This window comes from Pygocentrus nattereri, chromosome 15, assembly GCF_015220715.1.
Source record: "Pygocentrus nattereri isolate fPygNat1 chromosome 15, fPygNat1.pri, whole genome shotgun sequence".
NCBI lineage: Eukaryota > Metazoa > Chordata > Actinopteri > Characiformes > Serrasalmidae > Pygocentrus > Pygocentrus nattereri.
In genome coordinates, this window is record NC_051225.1 from 24979066 (window position 1) to 25003130 (window position 24065).

A 24065-nucleotide genomic window follows, 5' to 3' on the forward strand; every position below is an offset into this window, starting at 1 on the left:
TCTTAGACCTGGACTAAAGCATCCGCCAACTCCTGGACAGTCTGTGGATGGAGCGAGACATGATGTCCCAGATGTGCTCAATCGGATTCAGGTCTGGGGAACAGGTGGGCCAGTCCATAGCTTCAATGCCTTCATCTTGCAGGAACTGCTGACACACTCCAGCCACATGAGGTCTAGCATTGTCCTGCATTAGGAGGAACCCAGGGCCAACCGCACCAGCATAGGGTCTCACAAGGGGTCTGAGGATCTCATCTCGGTACCTAATGGCAGTCAGGCAACCTACGGCGAGCACATGGAGGGCTGTGCGGCCCTCCAAAGAAATGCCACCCCACACTATTACTGACCCACTGCTAAACCGGTCATGCTGAAGGATGTTGCAGGCAGCAGATCGCTCTCCACGGCATCTCCAGACTCTGTCACGTCTGTCACATGTGCTCAGTGTGAACCTGCTTTCATCTGTGAAGAGCACAGGGCGCCAGTGGTGAATTTGCCAATCCTGGTGTTCTCTGGCAAATGCCAAGCATCCTGCATGGTGTTGGGCTGTGAGCACAACCCCCATCTGTGGACGTCGGACCCCCATACCATCCTCAGGGAGTCGGTTTCTAACCGTTTGTGCAGACACATGCACATTTGTGGCCTGCTGGAGGTCATTTTGCAGGGCTCTGGCAGTGCTCCTCCTGTTCCTCCTTGCACAAAGGTGGAGGTAGCGGTCCTGCTGCTGGGTTGTTGCCTTCCTACGGCGTCCTCCATGTGTCCTGGTGTACTGGCCTGTCTCCTGGTAGCGCCTCGAGCCTCTGGACACTACGCTGACAGACAAAGCAAACCTTCTTGCCACAGCTCGCATTGATGTGTCATCCTGGATGAGCTGCACTACCTGAGCCACTTGTGTGGGTTGTAGAGTTCGTCTCATGTTGCCACGAGTGTGAAAGCACCACCAACATTCAAAAGTGACCAAAACATCAGCCAGAAAGCAGAAAGGTACTGAGAAGTGGTCTGTGGTCTCCACCTGCAGAACCCCTCCTTTATTGAGTGTGTCTTGCTAATTGGCAATAATTTCCACCTGTTGTCTATTCCATTTGTACAACAGCTGTGAAATTGATTGTCAATCAGTGTTGCTTCCTAAGTGGACAGTTTGATTTCACAGAAGTTTGGGTTACTTGGAGTTATATTGTGTTGTTTAAGTGTTCCCTTTATTTTTTGAGCAGTGTAGTTGACTTTTTATAATACTGTGCAAAAGTCAGTTTTTGCCAAACCAATAAGTACAAGTTATTCATTTTTAGATGTTTTGATGAGAAGATAATCCATTTGTATAACGAAGGTGAAAGGCTAAAGATAAAATGGAATTCCTAACAACCATGCAAAACCTAGAGACCACCAAAAACTGTCAGGAAGAATAGTAAAGCTTCTGTCTGATAGAGAAATCAAGCTCCATTCTTGCTTCAGATCTGAAAAAATCCACAGCTGTTTCTGGTCATTCTTCCACTGTGAGAAGATGGCTGAATGTGAAGTGAAGGTGTGAAGAAGCCATTTAAGGATCTGGTGTTGGTGATTTGTTTTGGATTGAAAGCATAGTGAATGCTGATTGCCAACAAATTGTAATATATGCAAGACCCACAGGAAAACCGTTGCTCAAGACTGACTTAGCAAACCTAGCAGCTGCTGGTTTTCTCCAGAGCTATGACCACAGCATCACCGAATGTGTTTGGGATTAATGGATCATGAAAAACATCAAAGAAAATACAACCAACTTTGGAGGTGTGGAATATTTTCCCTGCAGACTTCTTAGGAAAACTGAAAGCAAGTCTGAAAAGAATAGAAGGCCTACAAAAGGTGGAGTGGTCACAATAAATACTGAAATACTCTTTAGTTGTTAACATTTCTCACTTTTCTGTCAAATATGTTTTCTGCTTTTTTTTCCTAATGCTGAACAATGAAGAACATTTTTAATAGCCATTTGGACTGGAAATAAAGGAAGACTTTTCTCTGACTTGCACAGTACCATATATACACAAACACCTCACTGTACACTTTTAGGATAACAAGGATTTGAAATCTTCTGTTACCAAAAGCAGTTAATAAAAACAAAGCACTGGTAAAAATGACTTCCTCTGCTTAGCTTTATGGCTTGTCTTTGACCTTGTCACTTTCCTTACCTGCTGAATTAGCGGATGTTTGGGCCATCAGTGGAGATGAATGGCTAAAGTGCCATTAATGTCCTTGACACTGTTGATCCTGAGCTTAGGAACTTAAGGCAAAGCAAGTCCATCTTATTAGTCTTAAGCGCATGTTGCTTGCTTTCCTCGTAACTAAATCAGTCGTTGACGCTGAAGCCACCTGCCAACACATGCGGCCTGTGGACTCTCAGGACTATGTATGTTTGATCAATTAACCAAAACATCTCAGAGTGCATTTTATTACAAAATATTTCAGTTTATTACACATTAATAAAACAGTAAACCAAATGTATAAAAAACATCCCAAGAACTGCCTCATTTCGACAGCATGCTTCAGTGAAATAGTAAATAGTTTGCCTTACAAAGAGTAATTCTGAGTTAGTCGCCAACTGTTACCTTACTCTGTTAGTCACGTTTTAAGGCAATGCATTTGTAGTCTTCTGCTTGCTGACATGAACAGCAGTGTTTTAAAGATGCAGTGTGTAAGAATTCATGGAATCAGGCTGTTTGCAACCAACTGAATACTCTTCCCTCACCCCTCCCTTTCCAAGCACGTAGCAGAACCTACGATTTTCTGTCATCACCTAGGCTGATTTCGTTTTGCTTGTTCATGTTTTTGCTTCTTTGATCAGCTTCTCTTGTTTTTTCTTGTGCTCAATAATAACCATGATCCCTCATTTGCCAAAATTTGGGTTCTCACAACATAAAATGGTTAGCCAGCACAGGCAGCACCCACTAATAATTGTTCTTTCTACCTCTTTCAACCAGTGCTATAGTGACGCCAAATTTGAGCTGCAGCTTCAACGTAAAAATGCGAAAGGCTCTCTCTAGAGCCAGTGTTTGGTTTGTCAGTTCTCGGCTACTTTAGAAACATAGCAGCGTAACATGGCGGCCTCTGTTGGAGGACCTGCTACCCACAAAGCTATGAAGGGTGCGTTGTAAGCTACCGAAAACACAGTGATTCATAGTTACAGGTGATTATGCATGAATGGTTTTGTATAAGATATTCCTTTTCTGCTAATAGCTCCCCTAAATCTTACACACTGCACCTTTAAAGATGAACATACATGCCAGCATGCAGCAGGGTCCCTTGTTCTTTGTCACTTGTCCAAAAGTGACTCTGACGTCGAAAGTCACTTAGAGTCGAATTTCTCTGCAATAGCAAATAACTTCCAGCAGTCTATCAAAAGAGAAGACAGTGTAGAATTGCATTAAACTTTGTACTGTATCATGGCACAAATGTAGAGACTCGTCTCCAGAAGAGTAAAGGTGGTGATTGTTGTAAGGCTTCTGTTGGTGAGGTCAGACTTGACAGATGTTGTAGTAGACTGTGGGCCGCTCGATAACTGTATCTCCAACCACCTCAAATATGCAGTCTTTTCCAGCTATTAGTGGCACCTCTGTCAAAGGCACGTTCTCCATGTTTTGGGCGCCTTGTGACGACCCGCTGGGTTTCCCCTGGAAAAAAGGGCAGAAGTTTGATTGATTAGTTTATTACAACTTTGTTATAAAGTGGTATCAAATATTTTTTTTGCCAATGTGTGTCAATGTGTTAATTGTTATCATGATGTTGGGTATTGCAATACTGATATCACAAATGTACAAATGAGCCCAATTGAGTCAATGATTTGTACTGTGTGCTGTAAGCATTTTCAGCAATCACAGTTCCATGTGAATGTTTCTGTGGGTGTTTTGATCAAGAAAGGTATACAAGTAATCCAACAAAGCTAAATTATTATTATTATTATTATTATTATTATTGTGCCATCAAGTCTATTCTGATTCCTGGTGGCCATATGAATATTGCTTCTCCAGAATATCCAGTCTTGTCTTTGGGTCTTTAGGTTTCTCAGTGGTTTGTGGTTAGTCCAAAATAAATTGGCTTCTGTTTAGTTAACTGGTCAGCGATTAGGTCAGTTATCAATTTGTTTGATTTCTTTACTGTCTATGGCACTCAAAAGTTTTCACCAACACCAGAGTTCAAAAACATCAATACTGTTTTGTCCCACTACAGGCTTGTGTTGCCATGGCCATGCAAGGTGTCTTTTGAGAAGCAGCAGAAACATTTACTGTAATTTGATGCGGTTCAGTTAAAGATGTGCACATGTTGTTTGTGCTGTTCTGTGCTGTAAGGTAGTTTGTGTGGCTTCACTGTCTCGGCAGGTGAAATAGAATGGCTATAAGTGATCTGCCTGCTATCTCGGCCATTTCAGTAGTGCTAAACAGTGGTTTTCCCTTTCTGCATGTTCAGTAAAAGAGCATTCGCCTATAAAGCACAACATTTCCTGCATCTTCTTCTTCACTGATGTCACAGTATTTTCTTCTTGTCATGCTTTTTATTGCCCAGCTTTAACATACATATTGAACCACAGAAAGGAATATGGACAGTTATCTTTGGTTGGTGTGTTGAGACACATCATAATATCTGAAGACCTTTTCAAGCTCCTTCATCCTCGTTTTGCTGAGTGCCAATCTGTGTTGTATTTCTTTACTACTGGATCTGGTAAAGTTACTGGTCTTACTCCATTGCCCTAACCTTTGTTTTCTTCAAATTAACCCCTTAAAATCTTAAGCTTATTACATACTAAGGCTTATTGTTCAGTAACTACAGGGAATTCAGTGCAAATTGGCTGAGCTATTCTTAGGTTACAGAAGTGTGTAACAACACTTTGGACCCACCGGTGGGTTCTGGGTGGACCACGTCCTGTCTTTCCCCTAGAATGCTCTTTTAACTTTCCTTCATGGGCCTTCAGACTTTTGTGTTTGTTGTAGCATTCGCATACTGAGGGTCATTGATGTTTATTCCATCTTTCATCTTGAATCCTTGATAATCTTCCCCAAGTCTTGCTTCTCATAATATATATTTCAGCAGACAGGTTGAACATGTTGAAGAGTGGTGATAGTAGGCAGCCCTGCCAAACCTCTTTGCCAATGTAGAAACATGACTATTTTGGTCGAAATAAGGCAGGTTAATCTTTAACCATTTCACGTTTTCTTCACCAACACAAATTTAAAATATTGCAAGTCATTTTGCAAGATGTAGCAATATAATTAGCAATATACTAATTATTGTTGGACAGCCCTAACATTGATGTAAATTGCTGTTGTCTGATAATTAAAATAGAGAGTAATGTGTAAGGACTTACCACTGTGTCACGAGGAAAGTCTTTCCGACACAAATGAGCAATGATTCCGGCTGCCAGAGCATCTCCTAGGACATTAATCATTGTTCGGAATCGATCCCTTTGAAAGAGAATGGAGGGACTCTCTTTAATGAGCTGCTTATATTTGGTTTCTCACTGTTTCTCAGCTATTACCAGGTATTTGGAAGTTATCTTCAACTTACAGAATCCAGTCGATGGCCACAATTAGCGTGATGTCATCTGGTGGCAAGCCCACAGATGTCAGCACTATTACCATGGTTACAAGGCCTGCCTGAGGGATCCCTGCAGCACCAATGCTAGCGGCCGTTGCCGTTATGCTGTCAAGAGCAGCAATGGAGAGAGCACATTCAGTGTACATGGCTGATGAAATCATGGCAAGGATTTTAGCAGTCAGTTGAAGACTGCTAATGACCCCTGCATAGAAGCTGACACAACATCTTTATGCCTGCGGAACTTGACGCAAAAGAACTCATCAAATACAGCACTCAGTAGTGTTTATTTGTGAATTTTTACATAACTATTCATAATTACTCCCCGTATCACCTTTTACACGATGCTACCAAACTATGACAGCGAAGCCTAGCACTTGCTTCCTCCAAGTCACATGATCCAATTGTGACATCTTTTCAAACTGCTGCTAATTCAGTGTTATTGGGCAGCTCAATATGCTTGGAGGACAGCACTAACTGCCCATTGTTTTATGCCAGCTAACAGATACCCACACTGGCTAGTATCATGCTGAGCAACTGAGGGCAGATTGAGGATTATGCTAATTCAATTATGCTCGTTTGGAAATACTGACAATGGATGAGTGTGGTATCATCAGGGGTGGGGGGTCAAACTTGTAAATTCATAATGATAGGACCAATGCCTAGATGGTAGTGCCATGTGGAAGCCAAGTAGTGGCTAAAATTGATTTATTCTATTTTGCCTGCCGAGTGTAATATTCTCATTCTCATATTGCCACAGCCATGGAGCAAAGAAGCAGTAATGTTCACCTTATTGTAACCAGCTGCCCAAAATCCAGCTCGTACTCGTTGACCTGTGCAATGAAGATGGCAGCTACCGCTTCATAGAGGGCTGTGCCGTCCATGTTGATGGTGGCACCCACAGGCAAGACGAACCGTGCTATCTGCCTGTCCACATGACAGTTCTCCAGCAAGCACTTCATAGTGATGGGCAGTGTGGCAGAACTGTCAAAAAAATAAATAAAAAAAACAATCACCAAATGATGCCTTTCTATAAGTGTTTACTTAATTTGTAAAATTTATACACACATGATGTTTCAAGGTACATTAATCTCTGATTTCATAGTGTTACAATGCGATTATGTTTTTTTTAGGAAAACGCAGAATGAAGTCTCAAATAGACTCAATTCAATTTTAATGACTATGGGGTAACTGACGATGTTTATTAATCAAAGAATACATTGAATACACAAATATGACAGGAGGAACTATGTACACAGTAATGGAATATAGACAATAATAAACAGGCTGGGAAATTTACTTTGGCCAGAAACTGTGCATACTTTTTAGCATTAATTGAGTATAACATTCTATCATACCAAAACGGCTGCAGTTAAAGCCACATTTCACATCACATTAAAAGCAATCATAATCAAACATTACCATAATATTATTATTTAATTATTCATTATTAACTATTAAATGGGCTCTCCAACCTTGATGATGTGGCCAAGGCGATGACCATAGCCTGCAGGAGACCTCTAATGTAAGAAAATGGGTTCTTCCTTGTCAAAAGAAAATAGAAGAATGGAAGCAGAATGAGGCCATGGATAAACAGCCCACCCAGAACTGTTACTGTGTACCAGCCCAGCTTCCTGCCCAAAGTGGATGGATCGTCCATGTCCAGGATCTTCCCAGCCACCAGGAAGATGATCCCAAATGGAAAATACCTGTCGAAAGGAGAAATGCTATGAATTATGTGCCTTTTTGTACTCAAAATATCTTCAAATAAAGAATTGCCCTGCAAACTGAGAAAACAATGTATTAATGCATTAACCTCATCAGTCCATAGAACCTCACTTCACATCGCAGATGTCCAGTTTCAGTGTTCTACTGCAAATCTCTTTTGTTTATTTACATTTTTCCAGCTTCTTGACAGCTACACATCCTTTCAGACTCATAGTGTTGAGTTGTCTTCTCACAGTGGAAGGATGGATAGAAACTGTGGGGTTTTCAGACCTGAGCAGCAGTGATGCTTGATTTTCTCATTTTTCTCGGATGAAAGCTTTAAGTGCTGTTTATCTGATGGTTTTGGTGGTCTTACAGCTCTTGCATGGCTGTTAAAGGGTATATATTTTATATATATTAACTGTAATTTTAACCCTATTTTCCTTTGACTTTTTACTTCATTATGCGAGGGGATAATCTCACATCTCATCTCCTCAGAAATATCTCCTGAAAAATGAATGACTTGTACTTAATGGCCTTTCAACTGGAAAGTAAATCAAACAGTAAATAATAGTAAACAATAGTAAACAATTACAATCAATTCTAATTCAAAAATCAATGCAGTATTGTGGGCACCTACATATCAACACATCATGAAATATTATAATGTTTTTATACCTCCAAAATATTCAAATTCTGCAAAAATTGCCATTCATAAGTGCAAAACATTGATGACAGCACATAATCTATCTATTGGGTCTAATGAAAGGTATGGCAGTTTGTTACTGTTGTCACAATTTGGCATGACCTTCTCTTTAATGAGCCAGTAAAGAGACTTCACTCACCCATTATGCCAAGCAGGAGGCCTGACATCAATGCACTTAACATCACATGAGCAACTATAGTGTTTAAAATGTGCTGTAATTCATATTTTAGCAACGAAACATGGACGGTTGAGGAGCATCTAAGCATTTTGTTCTTAAATGATGATGACATCACTGGTCGTGTCCACCCTGCTGACCTATGGCATGGAGGAGTGTGTGACAGCACTTAAAGGCAGGTGACTTTTAATCTGCTGCACACGCCAACATGGTTTTATCACACTTGCCCTGGTCGCTGTTCACGTGCTGCCTGAATGCAGGAACCTCTTCCCATCAACAGTGACGCGTGAGCACCAGCTCTGAATGTTCTCAATGGAACACTCATTGTTTAGTAGAGCACTTTGTTGTATGCAGTAAAATATGATTTCAGTAATAACTGCTAAACAAAGGCTTTCTGAGAAAAAAAATCACAAATGTATGTTGTCAAATGTATGATCATTGCTGTGAAAATTTTTTTTTCATAGTTTTAAAAAGTATTGTTATTTTTCTACACTCTGAACATGGAAGCTGTCATTTTCATTGTTTAAAAAGTTAAGATGAGTGGACCAATAAAAATGCTTCAAAATCACTTAGGGAAAAAAACAACTTTACTTACATTAAAAGGTAAAGATGTTTTGCCTTCTCATGTAAAGCTACTATTTTGAAGATACTTGTTTTGTTTTGTTAGAATTCGTGTTAAATGACTATTTTACAACCCATTTCCATCCATTGGGCTGTTTTTTGCTTCGAGGCCAAAAGTGGGCAAGCAGCTTTGAATTTAACCAAAGAGGTTGTTCTATAAATATTATTCTACAATATTTTGCCTTTCCTGTGTAAAAAAAGACAAAATGGTCTTAACAACATATCATTAAACAAATAAAGTAACTTGGTATAGTATTTTGTCCTGTCGAAATCTTGTGAATAAACTTGCAGACAGCCTTTTTTAGAAAGAAGAGACAATATATTTCCACTGAGCATTGATGTTTGTGTTTAATGTGAGACTAAATATTGTCTATAGGGTTTAGAACTGGACTCTGAGCAGGCTGAAACCATCAGTGAAAGCCATTATATGTTGACATTATATGTTTTTTTTGCACAGGAGTGTACACTTACTCAAACATATAGTAAGTGAAATATTGACCACACAATTATTTACACATTTCTTTACTAAGCTTTATTCAGTTGTGTTGAATGTGAGAATCAGGTGGGCATAATTAAAGCTGTAATAAAACTTTAGTTATACACTGACCGCCCACTTCATTAAGTAAACCTTGTAGCCACACTCATTGTCCACTCTATCACCCCCACTTACCATATACAGTAGGAGAACTTTGTAGTTCTACAGTTACAGACTGTAGTCCATCTGTTTCTCTGCATACTTTGTTAGCCCCCCTTTTACCCTGTTCTTCAGTGTTAAGGATACCCATGAACCCTCACAGAGCATGTACTATTTGGGTAGTGGATCATTCTCGGCACTGCAGTGACACTGACGTGATGGTGGTGTGTTAGTGTATGTTGCACTGGTATGAGTGGATCTGACACAGCAGTGCTGCTGGAGTTTTTAAACAACTCAGTGTCACTGCTGGACTGAGAATAGTCCACCAACCCACAATATCCAGCCAAAAGCGTCCTGTGGGCAATGTCCTGTGGCCACCAGTGAAGGACTAGAGGATGACCAACACAGACTGCAGCTGCAGATGAGCTATCGTCTCTGACTTTACATCTACAAGGAGGTCCAACAAGGTAGGAGTGCCTAATAGAGTTGGGGGCCCTGACCATTGAAACACAGGGTGAAAAATTGCTAACACACTATAGAGAGAAACAGATGAACCACAGTCTGGAATTGTAGAAAGTGCACATATACAGTAAGTCGAACTGATAAAATGGACACTGAGTGTAGAAACAAGGAGGTGTACTTAATGAAGTAGCCAGTTAGTCTATATCGTAGATGTCCAAAGAAAAACAATATCTCTAAAACAGTAACTTTACAGGAACGTTCTAGATTTTCAGTGTAATTTATTTTTTTATTTAAACTTTTGGCCTGTAGTCAAGAATTGACAGAGTTTAAACAAAAACAAATTTCATATGTATTTTTTCTTACCATACTGCTGCATTGATGATCTTCATGACACACTCATTGATGCACTGGCAAACGTTGACTAATGGTGCTCCTCGCTCACCCATTTTGCCAAGCAGGAGGCCTGAAAATGCACAGCACTGCTTATTTAATACTTAACTCTAAGCACTTCAGTGACAGTAAGTATATGCAGTGATTTCACAGTGTTTGCTGTGGTTAGTTTAATGTAGTGCTAGATGGCTTTGATATAATTCAATATCACATGTGCCCCAAATATATCAAGGTGTTAGATAATCTGTATGTTTAAATGAATGATTAATTGATTATTTGCTTAAGCAGAATTAGAATTAGAATAATGTTAATGAAGCCATGCTGCTACTCTTGCTAAAAAAGATATGCTGGATAGGTTACATAGCTTGTTTTGCTCTAAAAGTTCCCATATCTCATATTTTCCTGTCACTTTCCTGTTTCTATGATGCTAGGTTGTTTATGTGGTTTTATGAGCTCTTTCCCAGTTAGCTGCCCTGTTGTTCCGCAGTAATAGAAAGGGTAATCTGCTGTAGGCCATAGGTGGATGCAAAAGTTTGAACACCTCTGGTCAAATTACATTTTGTTGATTTTCTAAGTGAAAATAAGTTAAAACATCTACAGAGAATACACTTACGCACACTTCACTGCATAATTACTGTTTTCTTTTTTTTATGAATTTAACACATTGGAAACATTTTTCCAAATGTGCATTAAATGTGGCAGAAAAATGCCATATTTAAGTGCGTTCTCTGTAAATGATGTGTTAACTTATTTTTATGTACAAAATCAAAACATGTCACTTGATGTGATGTTCACTTTTGCATATGACTGTGAAGGCATCTGTGACATTACAAAAACAACTAATTAAAAATGGGCTGTTTTTCTGCATCTAAATTTCCATATAGGCAAATAAAATTGTTTTTCCATTATATAGGCCTTTTAAAATTACACAACAGAGAATATTACCCTGTATGGTAAATGCTGTTTCCAGATTTCCATAAAGTATATATGCCATTTCTATAGTTTGTGCATAGGGTGTTATAACAATCTGAAGACTCCACAGATGCTATACATTGAAGTTTTTAACACTGCTAAACCTAAAAAAATGTTCTTGTATGACACCAATACTGCAATACTAGTTTGATATCAGTATATACCAGTATACCAGCTGATATAGAGTTCTAGTACAAGGCTGTTTATGTCCAAGCTAATGGGGAACTGACCTAAAAGCCTTACCCATAGTGGCTGAGAAGATGACGATGCCCAGCACATTCATTTGTTGGCTGCTACCAGGGATGGTCTTGTAGTGCATGTCAGGAGGTGGCGTGAGTTCCAGCAACACTGTGCGGCCTTTAGGGTTCTCCTCATCCGGCATAAGGTAGAGGAAACTGGGCTGCTTAGTGGTGACTTGTGTTTTGAGAACAGGAATGAGGTCTGTCTTGTACTGCAAAAACATAACAGAGATGTAGAAGCTTATAGAAGAGTGGTGCTACTTCATAAAGGACTATGAAATTGAAACAATGATCATTTCAGTTTACGCTATTCTTGTAGACAAGGTTAGAATGGCCTAGGTGTTGGCTTATGTACCTGTTGAAATGTGGCCTCGATGAGATTTGAAGGAATCATATTCCTGAAGAAATAAGAATAAAGAGAACTGAATGCTTTTACACACTTTCAACGCAATAGCAGAAAACATGATTTAAATAAAAAAGTCTTCTTTTAGATCTCTGGATGCTTTAGAAATCTATGACAATACATTTGCTTCCTGACAGCCAGGAACAGCACAACATTTAATTGTAACTCTGCTACATATTTTTTGCAGTGACATCACTCCTCGTCACATCAAAGTGGTTAAACCAGAAGATTCCTAGTAAGGAGACCTGCCCGGTTTGTCAGATGCTTCAGCAATGGTCACAATCTTACCTGGAAATAAGTAGTGTGGCTGCAGCTTTCATGCCAACCAAACTGGTGCACACCTCATATATCTAACTAGTTGTTTAATGAGTGAGACAAAGAAAAAAAAAATAAGATTGCTAACCCCAGCGCTAGAGGGCACACCTGAGCAAGTCCAAAATGAATGGGTTACTATGAAAACCTTGCAAAATAGTTTGTAAATGTTTAATCATTTTTATACACTGTTTCTCAACAAAAAATAGCTTAGGTAAGATCAGAATCTATACACACTCAAGAGAACAAAGGTGTAAACAATTCTGTGGTTTAAGCATGCCATGAATCTGATGTAGACGTTGTCTTATACACTGTTTCTCAACAAAAAATAGCTTAAGATATTTTCATACTGCTGTTATATTTTTTGAAACACTAAACTCCAGTTACAGGTCTTTCAAACAGTGCCTCATGTATATTCATGATGTCAGTGATTTAATGCCTTATTCAGCCAGTAAGCTGATCAGCTCACCAAACAATCAGCACTCAGTAACAGTAATACTACCTTGTCGCTACCCAAAACTTTTCTTTAATTTTTTTAATCAAAGCTGTTTAAATCCATTCATCCCTACTCACTGAGGACTCACTCAAGACCCCACTACTGTTTTGCAGTCATGTTTTTGGTATAATGGGGGAAATAGGAAGTGGTCAAGCTCCCCTTTAAACTGACTATGGTTGAACTGCATAGATTCACAACTATGTCTCATTGGTGCACACTTTCAGTATTAAATACTAATTAATGTATACTCATGATGTAATTTCATGTAATGTTACTGTTTTAAATTCCTATATTTCTTATGCATTTTGGCCGTTTACTGAATGTGTTATTTATATATATATATATATATATATATATATATATATATATATTGGCTGCTACCAGGGATGGTCTTGTAGTGCATGTCAGGAGGTTGCGTGAGTTCCAGCAACACTGTGCGGCCTTTAGGGTTCTCCTCATCCGGCATAAGGTAGAGGAAACTGGGCTGCTTAGTGGTGACTTGTGTTTTGAGAACAGGAATATATATATATATATATATATATATATATATATATATATATATATATGTGTGTGTGTGTGTGTGTGTGTGTGTGTTAAAGCTATACTATTTAAGTTTTCCACCTCTCTGGTGGAAATATGCAATTGCATGCAATGTGCGAAATAACAGTGGGCCTCATTTAGAAGAAATTTCTACTTAAAACCCACTTATGCAGTTTTAACAAAGACATTTCTGACATTTCCCCATGCTTTATTATTTGGGATTTCTTCTTAGGTAAGATCAGAATCTATACACACTCAAGAGAACAAAGGTGTAAACAATTCTGTGGTTTAAGCACGCCATGAATCTGATGTAGACGTTGTCTTAGGACCTTTCTCAAGAACTAATTGACCCTAAAGGCCCCCATTGTGTATTATCAGTTGTGCTTCAGACCCCTCCCCTATGCAGATTTATCTGATGGTTGCAAGCGTGTTTAAAGAGTATTCAAAAAGAACTTAGTCAAAACCTGGTTATGGATGTGTCTTACAAGGATGTAAGTGAATTATTTACTACTGTTAGTATATCTTCATCATCATAATGCCAATTTTAGATTTAAACATGGATCTAGATCTTCTTTTTGAGCCTGTGAGTCTGGCATTAATACCTTAAAGACATAAAACCCAAAATAATTTTTGGTTTTGTTTTTTAATATAGGCAGTAAGACATAAGATTCCTTGTTCTCTTCATGGTAGACTTTAATGTACTAGTCAGTTGAAAGTGGTGTCTGTGTTTTACTTCAAGAGTCTGCACAGTCAGGCCTAGAGAGTATTAATTAGTGTACAAGCACAAGCCAGACACCATCCCCTCATGAGCATCACGGGCAGGGGACCCTCTGCAGTGATCACCACTGGTTACTTAGCCAGTAAACCAGTTCTTTGCATGGATTACTAAAAATACACTAATCACCCTTCCGCTTTAATTGGATTACATAGTGTAGGATGGCTTGAACTCCTCAGTCCTAGACGCATCTCGTGAATGACAGAAGTCTTTGAAAGAGAAGTGTATATGATGTTATTTTAGACATCAAGCCTCTTCAAGCACCCATGTTGCTCCATATAAGAACGAGTCCACTAGCTTATCATTTAAAGCCTGCAGCTTCACTCTTGAAGGGTTCCTTAAAGGTTCTTAAATGATCCTTGGCTTGGCTGTACAGTTCTTGGAAAAACCTTATTTAACCCCTTAAATTCTCAGGCCTATTACTTCCTGAGGCCTGTTATTCAGTAAGTACATGGAAAGCAGTGCAAACTGGCTGAGAAGTTCTTAGGAGTGAGGAATTGAAGCATGGGCATGCTGATGCACCTGGCTACAAACAAATGTGGCACACTAATTTTTGAATTTTTTTTTAAAAACCCCTTTTGAAGAGGTATTGTGAAGGTGGCAGGAACAATTTGAAAAACTTCAACTGCTTTGGGGTGGAATTTTCGGGTGAACAGTTTGATTTTTTTTAAATTTAATGATGAACAAAGAGGGAAGCTAGAGTTACTCTCAGAATGCAGAACATCTTATCGCTGCCATATAACTGTAGTATTTATTGCAGCCATTTGACTGTCGACAAATCATCATTACAGTGAAGAGAATGAGGTTACTCAAACAAAAGAAAGGACTTGTCAGATGATGAAGGACAACAACTAAAGGTTAGATGGACAGTAAGCTAAAAGCTAAAATTAGAAAGGCTACCTGGCTGTCTAGATACCTTACATCAGTCTGCCTTTTTTCTCTGTCTGAAAGGCAGAAAACTCTCTGACATCAAATATTTGCAGAATAAAGATAGATTTACTGTTTTTTTTACTATTGTGTTCAATGACCGAGGTAAGATGCATATCAATGTATTAGCCTATAGCTCAGATTCCCAATGACTGTATGAGGCATTTGCATATTACATGTATGTTGATAAACAATAATAAACGCTAGAAAGTTGTGAATTCTGTCAAATTTACATGTCTTAGGGATATAATGCTGCTCTACAGAAAACTCCATAACATGAAATATAAATATCATTAAACCATAGTTTAATAAGTATGGAACATTTCATATCTGTGTCTCCAAAATGGTAACTTTGACAGGAAATGTTGTTCTTACATGATGGAAGCCAATGTATAAATATATTGTCAAGTCATTTTGAACCATTTCCATTGGTCCATTCATTATGAAAATTTCACACAATATAAAGATCAGCTGATGTTTTCAAATTACGTATAAAAGAGTTTAAGGCTGAAATTCCCAGTCAGTGGTGGGCAGTGTAGGCTAAACCCATATGCAAGGAAAAGTTTTGTTATTTCTGTGAAATAATGACTACAGTTGAAGTACAAGTAGTAAACAAAGTAAAAGTAGTAAAAGTAGCCTAGCAAAAACATCTTGGAGCAGGAGTTAAAGAGCACTTATCAAGTACTGAGAAATTTGCAGAACTCCACCTAAACCTTTCAGCGTATCCTGCATCTATCACCACTGAGCCAGAGGATTTTTAGGCCCTATTCATCTCTTTCTGGCATCATTTAAACAAAAACAAAATGTCTAAAACAATGTCATCTAAAACAAAATACTAAAGGCATAAGCAAGACGCGTGAGGAAGTGGTTCAGGTGCTGAACCAACAGAACAGAATGAAAATAACCCTCATTAAGTTTTTCATATATTAAAAAGGTTCTTCAAACTTACACGTCTCTTTAAAGAACCTTCTATTTTTTAGACCAGATCATTTATGGAAAGTGGATCATGCGCTAAAGAACATTCTTAGTCATTAGTGAATGAGTAAACATGAGCATGAACCTTCTTAATGAAAAAGAATACCAAATTAACTTTCCTAAATCTATACACCGAAGCCAAGAACAACGTAGGAACCATTTACCAACATATTTAAGTCTACACCAAAATATAATTTTGAGAAATGTAATCTACTTTTTACTCAAAATTAAAGTAAAAATAATTACAAATCCATCAAAAATTTAGTTTAGCTAAGTAAAAGTTGGATTAGATACCTGACAAGGTCCAGTAGTGCATCTGCAGAAGTCATTACTGGTCCCCCTCCAAGCCTGTTCATCTCCATCTCAGTCCCATAGCCCGGCTTGATGATTAGCACCAGTACAATACCAACCACGACAGCTATGAAGGTGGTCCACAGATAGTAGGTCACAGTCAGAACACCCATACGACAGCAGGCCTTGGATTCCATCGATGAGAGACCTGACATTAAACTACACACACAACAAGGGAAAGGTTAAAGTGGGGGAGGGGGGTGGTAAATACACGTATGATACCAATACTACTGTCAAATACAATAAAACTGTACCTTGAGGTGATTAGCGGCAGGATGAGCATTTTAAGCATTCTCATGAGGAGTTCTCCGGGAAAAGAAAAATACATTTTTGCCTTTAAAAAAAGCAGAAAAATACAGATATCAGAAATATCAGAAACATAACAACACAATAAGACATATTCATAATGATATTTGGTTTTGGGGATACGTTGGAGCAGATATACAAGAACTAGCACCGCTACATTTATAAAAAATACTTTCTGAAACTGTGACTACAGTGATTTCATTCAACATTGTATAAATACTTTGTTTAACATCAGTGCTCTGCTAGTACTATTACTCAAAAAATCATATAAAATATATAACAACCTCATATTGCCTGCCCATCAAAGCACTGTTAGATCATTTCTGAATATCGATGTTAGATTTATTTTTAGATTTCATTATTTGAATGACATCATAGCATTTGGACTGCAACATAGCTGACCACCTTAAATACTATAGCAACTGCCTAGCAAGACTGTGGCAATAAACTAGCAACCACCTAACAACCACCTGAAATATCATGGCAACCATCTAGCAACACCCCAGCAACACTCAAGATATTATTTACACTGTGTAATCACCCAACTTTTCGTACTTTAGTCAGCCAGGTTTACTTGGGAATATTATATTACAATAATATACTATTGTGTTGTGATGCCTTTACTTGTTCTATTCTATTGCGGACTAGTTATGTAAGGTTATAACTGGTATTCTAGTGGGTTCCCTGTAATCACGTCATAATTGTGTAGGCACACAAATGTTAAGTTATTTGTGTCGTATTTTCAACCTTAAATACTTATATAATAACTAATAACTTTAATGCTACAATAATGTTGTTGCAGAATATAACTTATCAATAAGGCACTCACTTGTCCATTGATTTGTAGGTTTTGCTAAACTAAGCCATAACTTAATTTGGCTATGTTTACAAGCAAAGATTTTTGCCAGTCCGATTGAATACAATCGGATTACAGATTCAGCTTAGAGTAAACGTTACCATGACAGCGAACCTCACATGAGGTCCAGTCAGTATGAGTTTCCAGTTGGCGTGCTTGTGATTCTAATTGCCTTAAAAATACGTCAGACTCAAAAAAATGCACCTCACATGTACTTATTAAAGAAGGCCGAGAGGAAGACGTTGTGTTCTGAGACACATAAGCTGGACATCCGTCCCACCGCCGTATTTTAAAGCTCAGTTCGTCTCCTCTGCAGACTAGTTTCTGCTCCCCCCATGTTAAACATAATGTGCAAAATGTACTTCCGATTGAGCTATTAGTTGGATTATTAACAGATTATTAGGGTGCATGTAAACGTGGCTATTGATTTCTTTTGGGATTCTTATATTTTTGTGAAGAATGTGCTGTCACTATATTCTTTTTGTCATGTTTTTATTCATCATTTGAATATGACAGCTGCCCAGTATATTGTGTGATAATTTCATGAGGAAATAGAATGAATGAATAGAAATAATGCAAAATGTACTTGCATTACTTTAACTTGCATAAACAGTTAAGAAGGTTTATACTTTTTCCTGAAAAGTGACCATTTTGAAGATGCCATGTTTTGTTTGGACAGCAACAATTTCACATTACATATTATGTCACTGCACATACACTTATACAACAGTTAGTTCCAGCCGCGCAAGCTGATTGGTTGAGATGCGTTCTAACCGTGCTGTTATTTCACCATAACATCACAGATTTGTCACAAACACTGTATAATTCCCCTGAGAGGCTGTTGCTAAGCAACAACTATGACAGCTGTAGGAGATGCTCAAGATGTTTTTACTTCTTACTTTGTGCAGAAACAGAAAATGGACATGTTGAAGACCACATTTGACCGACAGCCGATTTGGTCAGACTCTGAAGATGAGACTACACTAAATTCCCAAACTGTCAGTTGGTCTGTGTGGAGCTGGGGAACGAACTGCCGGCTGTGTATCGAGTGAGCGGAGTTTGTTACTCTGACATAGCAACAAGTTGCTTGTTAAGGAACTATAATTTGGCATATTAAACCCCATGTTCACAGCTCCATTTATTAATGTATTACTTTATTTATTTAACTGTTGTACAAAAGCAAAAGAACACTGCGTGTTATCGCAAGGTCATGTGTTATCGGCTCATACCTGCAACCAAATCACAGTCATGATGTTATTTTGCAATAAAACATTCCCTCCCGTGTTCTGTTGCTTAACAACACTATTATTATCTGATGTATATTATTCTTTTCCCTTATTATTTTTCTTCCAATTTTTGTCCACTAACTTGTTCTGCAGTTTTCGGGACACCTATCCAACACCAGAATGTCAGATGCTTTCCTACACGAATGAATGGCAGAATGCTAAAATATGGTTGTGCAAAAGTTTGTGCACCCATCTTATGTCACCATACCACCTGAAACACTACATCAACCAGTTAGCAACCCCTTAGTAATCACCTTGGATACGTTAGCAACACCATAGCAACCACCTAAACTATTACAGCAACTGGTAGCAAGACTGTAGCAATAACCTTGCAACTACCTGAAATACCACAGCAACCACCTAGCAACAACCTAGCAATCAGCTTGCATACCTTAGTAACACGTTAGTAACCGACTAAAATACTATAGCAACTGCCTAGCATGACTGTAGCAATAACCTAGCACCTACCTAATGACCACCTGAAATAACATCTAGCAACAACCTAGCAATCAGCTTTGACACCTTAGCAACCATCTAAAATACTATAGCAACTACCTAGCAAACCCCTACCAATCACATTGGATACCTTGGCAACACCTTAGTTACCACCTAAAATACTATAGCAACTGCCTAGCATGACTGTAGCAATAACCTAGCAGCTACCTAATGACCACCTGAAATACCATCTTGCAACAACCTAGCAATCAGCTTTGACACCTTAGCAACCATCTAAAATACCATAGCAACTACCTAGCAAACCCCTACCAATCACATTGGATACCTTAGCAACACCTTAGTAACCACCTAAATACTATGGCAACTGCCTCGTAAGACTGTAACCCAGCAATGACCTAGCAACCACCTAACAACCACCTGAAATACCATAGCAACCTCTTAACAACACCCAGGATAGTACTTACTTATGTAATCACCCTAACTTTTCTAGTTGTGTTTGTAACTTGTGAATTACATGCAAATAATTTACTTCAGTCAACATGGCAGTGATTTCTATATGAGAACATTATATTATAATAATATACTATTGTGTTGTGAGGCCTATACTTGTCCTATTCTGTTGTAGACTAGTTATACAGTGTCATGTCTAGTACAGAGCTGACTGCTCCCTGGCTTCTTTTATATGTGTGTTTTGATACAGCAGGTTTTCGAGTTGAAGTGTTGAAATTATTGTCTGTGATAATCGACCACACACTATAGATGCAGCAGGTAGAGATTAACGCTGGAGTATTCCTTTAAAGAACCACCACTGAAAGGTTCTTTAGGGAACAAGAGGAAGTTCTTCTATATCATCAGAGTTCCAATATTTCAAAGAAAGTAACATTCCCCTCAGCACTTCTTACAAATTTGCCGTGAGATAAATGTCCTTTTCTGTTCACCGTTTGGTTGAGTGAGGAACTAAAGGAAGTCTAAAGTCTAAAGGAAAGCTGCTGCTCTGCAGAAGCAGGGGAAGAAGTCCTTGCTGTTGTTTGCCTCTTGGTAGATCTACTAGCCAACTTTTCGTTTGGCCTTTAGCCACATCATGCATGCTAGAGCTTGTTAACCTGTGGGTGTGGGTCACACGTCACGCACGAGGTGACCCAGGCTATCCCTCACTGTTTGCATTGGCAGACCGGCCTGTGTCTGGATGTAAAGTCAACAGAGCTTGACCCTGCCTTAAGCACCTCCTAACACCAACCTTTAACACGACCACTAGGCTGGGAAAGCATTACTCATTTCCAACGTCTTAACTGCCTTTTAATAGTATGGATGTTCTGCGGACTCCCACACAGACAGAAATCTACAACCTCTTTAAATAAGTGTTGTAAAAAACATTTTATGTTAGGCCTACGCCCTTAAGAACAATGATTCCTCAAAGATTTCCTTGGGAAAGGCAACGGTTATACAGTACTGTGCAAAAGTCAGTGATCACCCTTCATTTATTTAACTTACAGTCAAAAAGCCCATTAAGTACAAGTAACAGAGCATTAGAAAAGAAGCAGACATCTGCAGGGATATTTCTCCACACCTCCAAAATTCAGTCTTATAAGTTGGTTGCATTTTCTGCTTCTCATGATCAAAGTAATCTGAGATACATTAAGTGGTGTTAAGTTCTGGACCCTGGGGTGGTTAGTTCTGTTCCAAGAACACCAGCAGCAGAAAATGTCTTCTTTTTGGACTATTTCTTTCCTCAGTAAGGGCTTCGTGACATCCTTCAGGCTCATAGTGTTGAGTTGTCTTCTCTCAGTGGAAGGATGGACAGAAACACCTATATATTTTCTCAGATCTAAAGAGTGGAGCTTGAAGTGCTGTTTATCTGATACTGGCAATTTGGTGGTCTACCAGGTCTTGCACAGTGGTTTTGAGTCCCCCTTTTTCTGTATCTTTTAGTTGCTTTTTCCATTTCTGGAAACTTTCTTTTTCTTTGACCTTTGCACAGTACTGTGTATAGAACCATGAACATGCACAGAAACATCTGAATCCAAAAATGGTTCTGCTATTGTTATGTCATAGAACCCTTTTTGCTAAGACTGTACAAGTACAGTTATAGGCATTAGAAACTGTATCCGTCCATGCTTTACCAAAACATACAAATATGATAATATGAAAATAACCTAAATAGTTGTATATATTTTGTATATGACCACCACCTCTTAACTTGCACAGATATAGATGGACAGTATGGACTGTAGTGCAAACGGCACATTTTGAAACTTCACCAATTTTTGCGTACCACACCAAACTCTTTTAGTTTAAAAAAAGTGGGGAAATTTTGGTTTTTAAGGACTCCTTAAGGAACCACCTTTGTTTAAACCACATCCAAATATTGCAAAAATTGCAAATACATAATGTAAATTTTGGTAAATACTGACAGCATATAATAATATATTGGTAAACCAGCTTTCAGAAATAGAGTGGGCATCCTACAGCTCAAATAACTGTGTATATGAATTTCATTGTTCACCCCTTCCCATATAAATAGCTAATATAGGTCTCTCTGATTGGCAGCCCAGTACTGTGCCTCCTTCACTATCAGTCTGGGCTGAAACACTCCTTATAGCTTCAAAAGAGAATGGGCGGAGCTATACTGCTGCAGACTGAATGGGCAGATATATGTGTTTTGTTAATTGTCATGACAATATTAGCCCCACACCAGAAAGTAATGCAAATGAGTCCTCTAACAAAATATGACCCAAACAGCATTTTAAAAGTAAACTAACTAAAACTAAAATAAACTCAAACTATTAAGGAATAAACTACAAAACAAAAATAAATTAGATCTTACATTACTGCCATTAAAAAAGTGAAATGGTGAGAAATATTTTTGTAACATTATTCACTATCAATGCACGACTCGCATTTTCCAGGTGGGAAATATGTAAGGCCAATTGTGTATATGGTGTACACATATGGTGTATCTTCTATACTAGGCTATTGCACCATGGCCATTACACTGAAATCAATCAAAATGAAAAATGTTTTTTAAAATCTTTCTGAAAGTGAACAAAAATAAAACTGAATTTCGCAAAGCAAGGAAAAAGTGTAGAAACAAAGGCTAACCCACCCATTTTTTAAAACCTCTGCATAGTTCAACTGTCGAGATGCTAAAGTCATTCAGAGTGGTTTGGATTAAAATGTTTACTGTAGAAAAACTTACTGACTTGGATTTCTGTACAGTGGTGGTGGTGATAGGAACCAGGGGTCACAATGTCAGCAGTGCAAATAAAATGCTTTATTTTCTATCCAAAACCACCAGTGAACCAACTCGAGTCCTCAGAGCATCTCAATGTAATGAAGATGATGATAAAATAGAAGTAAATCAGTTTTATTGTCTCACAGTGGCCTACATGTATGTATCTCTCCACCATGAGTGCATTATAAATATGTTTTAAGCCAAAAGACTGCGGCTTACCTGCTGCGAAGCCTCAGTGATGCCTCAGATATCAGCAGTGCTTAACCATTTCTTATGACCCCTTTCATTGAGGGCGCTTTCACAGGCAGTGGAATCGAACTGCTGTAAACATTTCTGACTCGTGAAGTTTCTCTACACCAGAGCCTTTTGCACCAAACCACTCTGAATGACCTTGCTTACGTCTCAATGACTGACCTGTGCAGAAGTTCGGTGGAACTGCTCTTTAAACGCAAAACCCAACGGTTACCGTTCACGGTGTTGTTGACAGCTTGTGTCTCAAGTTGTATCGCAATATCGCGGTACTTCATTTACGGCTATATAACCGCGATAATGACTCAGCCCTACAGTCCAGTGCTGCCCAGTCAGGCCGCGTACCTGCGTGGACATCTCCAGTCCGCGGAGCATGTAGCCCAGCACGCAGCCGGTGCCCACTCCCAGCACCGAGAGCGTCAGCAGCCCGTTGCGCTTCACGTACTGCTTCAGGTACGTCCTGACGCTCGCGCCGCACGCGCTTTGCAGTGCCTCCTTCACGCTGTCCGCCGTGCCGGGCCTTCCCGGCTCGCGCGCCTCGTCCGCGTCCGCCGGTATCAGCAGTTCCTCCATGGCGCCTCGGAGAGCCGCTGAGGCAGGGGCTCGAGGCTGTAGGAGCAGCGCGTTCCACCCACGGGGGGATTAGGCGAGGGCGCGCGTGGCTCCTTCCCAGCCCTGAAGACGCGCTGAGGGACCGGAGGAGCGCGCTTAGGCCGGTAAGAGGATTACGGTGCGGTAATAAAATCTAACACTTCTGTGTTGTGGATGGCGCCGCGCCATGGCGATCTGGACACGAGCTGCGGCCACGCAGCTGCTCTGGGTTTGGCACGGCGGCGTTCACGCGCGGAGAGGAGGCCACGGCTGGACTGGACCAAGCCGAGAAAGTGCTGCACTCTTACACCGCAGGAAACCACTGCTGCCTCCTCACTCACAACTTTGGATGGATAGTTCACTAAAGGGCCCAAACCATGGAAAAGCAACATTTCCACACAAGGTGCAATATGTAATGTATTTACTGCACTAAGTCATAAAATGACTATAATGTGCCATCAAAGCTTAAGGAAACATGCCAAGTTGAATTATTAGCTTCACTGACAACAACACTACTGCAACAGCAGCTCCCAGCAGCGCAACAAAAGCAGCCTAAATTAGATCAATTGCATCTAGTTTTGGTACATAAATTTGCACAAATGTTATAAGCAGAAAAAATAACATAATAGGATTTCATCTGCCAACCTTTCTTTATTCCTTGCTGCTGTGCCTTTAAGATATTAAGATATGTAAAGCTCTGTGGTTGGTTAGTGTAATGGTTAACACCTTTGCCTTCTATGCTGTAGACTGGGGCTCAATCCCCGACCAGGGCAAGCACCCTACATTATACCAATAAGGGTCCTTGGGCAAGACTCCTAACACCACCTTGGCCTACCTGTGTAAAATGATCAAATTGT

General features: G+C 39.3%; 1 protein-coding gene across 2 annotated transcripts; it reads right to left on the minus strand.

The window, feature by feature from the left end:
* Positions 1 to 2483: 2483 nt before the first annotated feature.
* slc1a8a (solute carrier family 1 member 8a) lies at positions 2484 to 23427 on the minus strand. 2 transcript variants are annotated; one of them, XM_017714242.2, is made up of 11 exons: positions 22963 to 23427; positions 16487 to 16566; positions 16176 to 16391; positions 11809 to 11851; positions 11458 to 11665; positions 10216 to 10315; positions 7023 to 7256; positions 6337 to 6531; positions 5521 to 5655; positions 5321 to 5417; positions 2484 to 3632 (listed from the first exon to the last, which is right to left on the minus strand). In XM_017714242.2, the coding sequence occupies exons 1-11, from the start codon at positions 23188 to 23190 to the stop codon at positions 3477 to 3479; spliced, it is 1692 nt and encodes a 563-aa protein (XP_017569731.1). In that variant the 5' UTR covers positions 23191 to 23427; the 3' UTR covers positions 2484 to 3476. The 2 variants fall into 2 exon arrangements, with proteins under 2 accessions (XP_017569731.1, XP_037401081.1); XM_037545184.1 differs by having other exon boundaries at positions 3511 to 3632; positions 5321 to 5385.
* Positions 23428 to 24065: the final 638 nt, after the last annotated feature.